Source organism: Bufo gargarizans, chromosome 2, assembly GCF_014858855.1.
Source record: "Bufo gargarizans isolate SCDJY-AF-19 chromosome 2, ASM1485885v1, whole genome shotgun sequence".
NCBI classification, from domain to species: Eukaryota; Metazoa; Chordata; class Amphibia; order Anura; family Bufonidae; genus Bufo; species Bufo gargarizans.
The window spans coordinates 308,990,646-308,999,092 of record NC_058081.1 but is presented as its reverse complement, the minus strand read 5'-3'; the positions used below and the strand labels follow the sequence as shown (position 1 = coordinate 308,999,092).

The following is an 8,447-nucleotide window of genomic DNA, read 5'->3' as shown; positions in this document are numbered from 1 at the left end:
CCGATCCTTTCTTCGTATCAAGTATCTGGGGGACACCCGCGGATCGTGCACCCACAATAGCAGTGCCGCCCGATATCTACTTTCATGCTTGGAATGGATGTGCGGATGTGGACAGCAGCCCCATTTTGCAGCCCAATTTAAGTGAATGGATCCGTATCCGACCCGCAAAAATGCTGATCGGATGGGGACCAAAAATACGTTTGCGAGCATGAGTCCTCATTCATGAGACAGGATACTTAATTTATAAATAATAGAACAGTTTATTGTCAGTTAGCACCAAATAAATAAAAATAAATAAATAATTTTTTTTCTGAATACAAAATATAATTAAAAGTAGATAAATATTATAAATATATTTGTTTGTTCATTTATCGTAGCTAGCAATCTTTATGGTAGTACTGTTTATTAGAAACTCGTCGACTAACATCCTCTTCTTCTTCGTATGTTTTCTCTTTTGCATTTATTTGAGCCTGGTTTTTGTTCACCTTGAAGAGTAGAAACATCTCGGAGAACACGCAATAATTCTTTGATGGCTGCACGTTGAATTTTTATGTCTGACATCTATTTTTAGGGAAAAAAAACATGTCATTAGTACTTTCTACTATATTGAGTATAGCATATTTATGTTGAAGTTTTCTGCATAAGGTAATTTTTTTTTGCCATTCATGAAATTTCAGCTTAAAAAAAAAAAATATATATATATATATATTTACACAATGTAGACAGTAAATTTTGCCTACAATGTACAATTTATTTTCTCCTTTTAAATTTGTAGGTCTCTCTAACCCAGCAACCAGGTCAGAAAGGAAAGATCTTATAGCTTGCATGTAGTATGTTTGTACCATTTTTGTCTTTATGTTTGATTATATGTCACTTGCAGTCCTAACAAAATGGGAGGACAGTATTGTAATTGTGTACTGGGACATTTTGCATTCAGTGCTTGGTCACTTTCTTCTAAAGGTTCTCAGTAGGTACTGTAAAACTAACATTGCTCAATTTGCACACATATTTTGACTGGTTATATAATGCATTATACTGTACTTCTGGATATATTTCTGAAGTAAAACAAATATGTACTTGTGATTTGGCCGCTATGGCCCAGGACTTCAAGCATACTGGTTGTTGTCTTTGAAGTTAAATAACTGGTCTATGTTTTATTTTGCAGAGAAAGAATTCAGGGTATCATGGGGCCTCTAAAGGGTGATTTCACACACAGCATTTTTTGGAAACATACCACTGCACTTTTTGATATAGTGATTTGAACCATAGAATGTGTGAGTACATGGTAGCAGAATGTCAAACTGATCAGGAGCAAGCCATACAATTGTCATGTTTCACATATAACTGTAGTTCTAGTAGTTCACTTTATTTCTCAACATATCTAACTTCCAAATGCGACTTACTAAACCACTGTAGGTTTAATTGAATCTATACCTAGGAAGCATTTAACATTTATAGTTTCCCATATTCACTCATTTTATCATACCTGCAATTTTTTCAGTTCATTCAGTCTTTTCATTTTTTGGTCAGTTTTCTCCAAATAATCTTTATTTGATGTGTAAAGCATTTGTGTCAAATTAGTAATACTGTCATTTACTTCTGACGCTTTCATGGAGTCAAGCATCTTCAGGTACATAGGAACAATCTGGCTCAATAACAGTTTCTTTTCGCCTTCCTGAAAGGTTGAAATAACATAATTCATTGTTGATTATTTAATTTAACAAAAAAATGGGTGCATATAATAAACCGGGAAGTAAATATAGTAAAATCAACAGTCAATTCTGTGTAGGGAAAGCAGTGAAAGATTTGGTGTATAACTTATGTCATCTCTAGCTTAGGCTGACTTCACATTTGTGGCAAAGCTAGCGGATAAGCTGTTCCAGCAGAGCTTGCTGAAGTTCTCTAGATCCAGCATAGCCGGATAGTTCTGCTTTCCCGCTGGACCCCATTAACTATAATGGAATCCGGCGGGGATCCGGGCGCTTCCCGTCATAAATGATGGGATTCAGCAGATAAAAAGCATCGCACCCAACATTTTTTGTCTGGTCAGGGAGCAGCCAGATCCATTTATAGTCATTGGGGTCTGGCGGTCATACAGCATTTCCGGAGATTCGGAGAACACTGGCAGGTTGTTTTCTTCCGACACAGCCTGTCAGATAGCTTTGCTGCAAGTGTGAAGTAAGCCTTACTTTAGAAAATTATTTTGCAAGTGAAGAAATTTGGCACATTTTAGAATTCTAATCTAGAAAATAGGTATATGTATGTATACGTTCCTACAAGTTGAAAACTCAAACCTTGCCTAAATAGAACGTTAAGAACAAAATAATACATTTTTATTGTTAAATTTATCTGAACCTAGGAATCACAAACTCACACTTTTATAGAAGTGAATCAGGCTAGGGTGTAACCCCATTTGAGTGGGAGGGGTACTCTATATTGTGATCCTCCTATCTCAAAAATAGATATGTTGAGACAGAGAGACGTACCTCTCAGCACCCTCTGATGCTATCTCACACTTTGTTGAGCATTAATAAAGTGACAGTGTTGCTGCAATACAGAGGAAATTGCCCACTGATGTATACAGCAATTGCTATGTTGTCCCTGAGTGCATTAATCAGCAATCATGCAGTTGCCCACTAGTGTATGGAGCAATTACTATGTTGCCAGAAACTGCCTAATCTATCTAGCTGCAGGTATTGTCTGGGATATTATCTTGTTTCCCTATATAAGCATGGTAATTGCAGTGCCTATACAGGATTTCCCACCCCTACCAGCAAGCCCTTAGTCTTATTTCTCCTGCTCAACGCGTTTCCATGCGATGGGGAGCCCGCATTTCATCAGGAGCAGGTGCAGGATTGTTTAGTAAGTGTACAACACTAAGATACTGCACAGAGTGGCGTGCAGTTTGGCAGCATACTGGCACTATGACGGTCTCGGGGAACAGCCAATAGGAGCGGTGGGGGGTGTAATCATCGTCACCGGCCCGCTGCTTGGCGCTCACTGCTTGTGTCATGACTGGGGAATGTCTATGTAAGCGGGGGAACCTATAGGCGGCCCCATCTGTCACTCATGCAGGCATCACAGCATGGTGTTCAACTAAGCGGAGAGTATCAATATGATACAGAAAGGTATAACCATAAAAGCGATTTTTATTTAGCATGAGATGGGAGGATTACAATATAGAGTACCCCTCCCCTGCAAATGGGGTTACACCCTAGCCTGATTCACTTCTATAAAAGTGTGAGTTTGTCATTCCTAGTTTTAGATAAATGTAAGAATAAACATTTTAGGATTCCACTTTTTTGACAATTGTCCAGTAAGGCGCAAAAAGTGTCTAAAACACAAAACAAATCTAACACACTGCATCTATGCAAAGATATTTGTGACAAAATTGTAGTCCATTTGCCAGTTTGTTAGTGATTTTATCACCTGGCGTTTGTACATCAAATTTGCTTTACTACAGTCAAGAATTTTCTAATCAGAATTTAGGCTACTTTCACGCTGGCGTTTCTGGGTCCGCTTGTAAAATCGATTTCAGGGCTCTCAAGCGGCCCAAAACAATCATTTAAGCCCTAATGCATTCTGAATGGATAAGGACCCGTTCAGAATGCATCAATTTGGCTGCGTTTGGTCTTCGTTGTGTTTCTTAGATGGTCACTAAAACGCAGCTTGCAGCGTTTTGGTGACCATCTGACTATGCGGAGCCAAACAGATCCGTCTTGACTTACAATGTAAGTCAAAGGGGATGGATCCGTTTTTCACTGACACAATATGGTGCAATTGAAAACAGATCCGTCCCCCATTGACTTTCAAAGTCAAGACGGATTTTTTTTGATTGAACAATGCAAACGGATCCGTTATGAACAGATACAAGCGTTTGCATTATTGGTGCAGATCCGTCTGTGCAGATACAGACCAGATCCGCACCAAACGCGAGTGTGAAAGTAGCCTTAGCTTCAAGAGAATATACCGTAACCAGAATTTAACCAGTGTCCAATGTCCACTAAAAAACATATTCTCTTAGCTATAGTATGTAAAGCTTACAAAAGTTTTCTCCACCATATACACCCAACACAAAGGGATTGTCTGAGATAATTAAAAATCTTAGACAAGCCTAATAGCCAAAAATACATAATGACCATATACTCACCCCTTTCTCCGGCATTCTCCTCTGTGGTCCAGACCTTCTACTATTGCAGAGGGGGCAGGCTGGTATATGACAGGTGAACATTGCAATCATGGCTGCAGAAAACCTTCTGGTCTACCACTGAGAACGATTTCCTGCAGTCATGACATACGTTTGTAAAGAAGCATGGGCAGTAGAATCAGACCAGCGCCACTGGAGAAAGGCGTAAGTATAAGATTTTTTTTTAGATTAGGATATTGCAGGACTTATCTTGGACAACCCCTTTAAAACAGCTTAATACTGGCCAATTACGATCAAGTCTTTCTAAGTGTGGTCATTGGTTTGTGTAAATGAAGAAGATGATCAACCGTCACTAAGGAATGGGGTTACATATCGACGTGAAAGTTGGATGGCACAGGATCAAATGATTGTCAGTGGTGTTGCATTGCAACACATGACATGCCATGACTGCAACGCGACCTGATGGATTTTGTGTCATAGGTTGCAAATCGCATGTGACTTTTGCTCCATTAACTTTAAAGTATGTCGCTTGCAACATGTGACTTGCTGCCACACGACACATTATACTGTAGCCCACTGGTAGTGGCATTTACATTTACCCGTGTCACTGCTGCCTGTCACATGGCTCTGTTTCAATAGTTTTTCTCTTTGAGGGAAGTATCCATTGGACCATAGGATTGGTTTTTGATCACACTAGGACAGATTTGTTAATATTGTCTAAAATGAAGACACCATAAACCAAAAGACTACAGGCAGAAGATGTGGCAAAGCTAACACACTGTATGATAGATTTGGTGTATACGTTATGCCACCTCTTATATTGCTCACTTTAGAATAGTATTTTGCAGATTAATAGCATTTTAATATTCCACTTTCCTGACAATTGTCCATTAAGGCGCAAGAAGTGTCAAAAATGCAAAGCAAATCTGGCTCTTGGCATCTATACAAGCTATTTTTCTCCAATTTGTGACCTAATTCTTGCACATTTGTCAGTTTGTTGGTGACTTCATAGCCTTGCATTTGTACATCACATTTATTTTTACTATAGTCAAGAATTTTTTAATCACAATTTAACCTTTAGAGAATATGACCAGAATTGAACCCTAGTATCGAAGCACAATATACAACCTTGTAGCTTTCAATTCATGCAATGCTTTCAATATCAAAGTGCAATACATAGTAAACAGAATACATTTTAAACACAGTAGATATAATACAATTTTGGTAGGTTTTTAAATCCTCTTATGTACCTACCTCCTTCCAGTCATCCAGCAGCTTTGAAAAAATGTCAGTGTCTTCAGTGTCATTTGTGTCTTTTAAATTCTGTTGCTAAAAACATAAGCATTGTTAAATTATGAAAATAGTAGAAAATATATTAAAACATTTATGAAATTATAGCAAGTAATGTAGCAAGTAATGCAACCATAAAAAAAAAAGTACAAAAGCGTCCATCGTCCTGTTGGATCTGATGAACACAGATAGAGTAGCTACCGGTATATCATTCAAAATGATTTATAGTTCCTCTACAAAAACTAACATGCACCAGGCTTGGCTTACTGTCACTTTCCTGTGTGCAGAGCTGTGGCAGCTTTTTTTGGTAAAGGCAACGTGGAGGCTATGCACAGAAGGCAACGTGGAGGCTATGCCCTCTTATTCTGATGCTTGTCAGAAAAAATGGTGGGAGAATCGGACATTTATCATCCCCTGTACTCCAGAAAACTAGAAGCAAAAAGTCACAACGTTTGGGGCATGCTCCAAAATTTGAGAATTTTTATGGGTTTTGCTCCCTGCTCTTCACTTTTCTACAAAAGTGGACAGAGTGGGACAGGGACTGAGCAGTGGAGGCCTGGTCATAGCCAGTATAGCACATTGTAGATTATATCTGAAATCTACAGCAGCTTCTTTGCTCGCATAGTTTTGACCTACACAGATGCACTACAACTATTAAGAGAAAAACACCTCGTAATAATTGTGGCGCATCTGATGCCAGCGGGGGAAAGATTAAGACCAGTGCGTAATACGTTGGTCTTAATAAATATCCCCCGTAGTGTTCAGTGTGACATTCCTTTCAGTGCAATTATGCTAGAAAACTAGACAATATTTCCCATGGTCACATACTGTAGACATCTGGTCATTGCTAACAGCAAACTTATTATAGTGACTGCAATGCTGAATGCATTTCCAACTGGGACACAATCAATTTCTGGACATTTCGCCACTCTATTTTAATTTTAAAGAAAGAGGGTAAGCAAAAACTGTTTGCATGGTTATAAATTTAAGTGAATGCTCTGCTATTGTTGACGTGCTGTTAAAAATCGCCACTTCCTGCACAATGCAGCAGCTTTTGAAAGTTTGACCACATTTACAAGTTAATAATTTCCATCAAACTTTCCAGTTTATGTATAATACTTATAGATCAAACAGTATTGTTAACATCATGAAGCAAAAATGCCTCTGAACATCAATGACATAAATACCCCCAAATAACTATATAATAATAAAATACCGTAGGTACAAAGCAAAACATGATACAGAAAACTGAACAACCAAATACAATACCATATAATGATGAATACAGCCACTCAATCCACAAATATTAGTATGCCCAGATGAGCGAGAAAGCAGTGATTAGCATTCATAGTTCATGAAAGTTTCAATGGTTTCTATGAATTCCTACTCTAGCAGTACTTACCAAATATTTTCTCAGTTTTTCAATATCATCGCGTGCTATCTTAAGGTTAATATTATATCCATTGATTTGTCCAATATAACAAAGGACTGCACAATGAAGGAGAAATATCTTGAAATATGTCATCATTTCTCAGGATGAAGCAGGTGAAATTAGTGTATTTCTAAGTCTAGGTGGACCTTCTTGTAAAGAAGAGAATGTCTTTCATGTACAACATAGCAGGTATATATACCCCACAAAACTTCTTGTAACACGTCACAACAATTAGTCATATTTCACAGGCTTCTAAAAAGCTGAGATGGTGTTAGATAGGCGTTGTGGTGCTTCTTGTTTCTTTTTTTCTATTAGTAGATTGGTTTCTGGGGTTTTCAGCTGTGAACATTTAGTTTCCTCTAAATGACAAAGCAGGCATGTCCACCTTAGAAGCAAAGACCTTTCGGAAATTAATAAATCCTTAGAAAGCTCAAAGATTTAATATTCACAAAGTGGAATTAAATGACTGTAATTAACTACAACTACAATAACTGTAAATAAGTGTATTCGAAATAAAACACCCTAAATTAATATATAAAAATATGCAAAAGCTAACATGTTTTACATATTACGGGGTCCCTGTTCTCTTGATCTGTGGAGGTCTCAGCAATCAGACCCCAATACATCTACTAGTTATCTATCCTACTGTATCCCAAATACATCTAATAGCTATTTATCTAACTAGATACAACTTAAATGGGTTCTCCTGGCATTTGGTCTAATTAGGGCATCCAAATGAATGGCATACAGATTTTGCTGTGGATTTGTTGTGTTTTTCACTTTTTACATTAAAATAGGGAAAATCCTGTACAAAAGTTGCAGTAGAATAGTTGTTTTCAAATCAGGAAACCTAAAAACTGCTAGAAATGCAACTACACTAGTACTGTCACCCATAGTGAAGTTATCTCTACGAACTACAGTTGACTGTCACAATGAAGGTCATAGATTAGCAAATAATTTAGACCCTTAGCCCACAACGAATTTAGTTTCCAAACCACAAATTCAGATCCCACACGTCAGAACTAGTGTTGAGCGAATCTAAGTGAAACGAATTGACTTCAATCAGAATTTCAGGAAAAATTCTATTTGGAACAAATCAGAATTTCCTTGCACCTCATGGTAACAAAAAGTTGTTTCCTAAATTGGTAGCTATACGTGTTACAAAGGGAAAGTAAGAAACCCAGGAATGCGATAAGACCCATAATGCTGTGCAGCCAGCCAATCAGCACATATGCAAAGAAAAGGGGGTTAGTCAGCACATCCCACTGCGCAGGTGCAAGCTGCAATGGCTAAAAACATAGAGAAAAAAGACAATGCAACAGCACTCTGCAAACCAGATAAAGTACAATAATGCCATAGTCACAAAAAATATTATAGCGCTAATGCTACGCTTATGTATAAAGTGAGATGCTTGGCAAATGCATTTTGTACAAAACCATTTGAGCCCGTCTGCCGAACGTCAAGGCGATCTCTGTAAGACGGGAACCTAACACTAAATACTACCTGTTATGCGCCATAATGGCCGCCATAAAGTTCAGGAAGTGTTGGTTCCACATGCATGCTGGGTCCACTCTGCCT

General features: G+C 38.0%; 1 protein-coding gene across 1 annotated transcript; it reads right to left on the bottom strand.

The window, feature by feature from the left end:
* Positions 1-254: 254 nt before the first annotated feature.
* Positions 255-7,014, bottom strand: LOC122928019 (interferon gamma-like). The gene is made up of 4 exons (XM_044280462.1): positions 6,840-7,014; positions 5,402-5,476; positions 1,487-1,675; positions 255-561 (listed from the first exon to the last, which is right to left on the bottom strand). Exons 1-4 carry the CDS (start codon positions 6,963-6,965, stop codon positions 421-423), a joined length of 531 nt encoding a protein of 176 aa, XP_044136397.1. The 5' UTR covers positions 6,966-7,014; the 3' UTR covers positions 255-420.
* Between the last annotated feature and the right edge of the window lie 1,433 nt (positions 7,015-8,447).

Excerpts from the sequence above, each read along its gene's own strand:
- LOC122928019 (XM_044280462.1), bottom strand. The coding sequence starts at position 6,965 with ATGATGACATATTTCAAGATATTTCTCCTTCATTGTGCAGTCCTTTGT. Across the intron at positions 5,477-6,839 it reads AAAAACTGAGAAAATATTTG|CAACAGAATTTAAAAGACAC; the intron begins GTAAGTACTGCT and ends TTATGTTTTTAG. Across the intron at positions 562-1,486 it reads ATGAACTGAAAAAATTGCAG|ATGTCAGACATAAAAATTCA; the intron begins GTATGATAAAAT and ends CCCTAAAAATAG.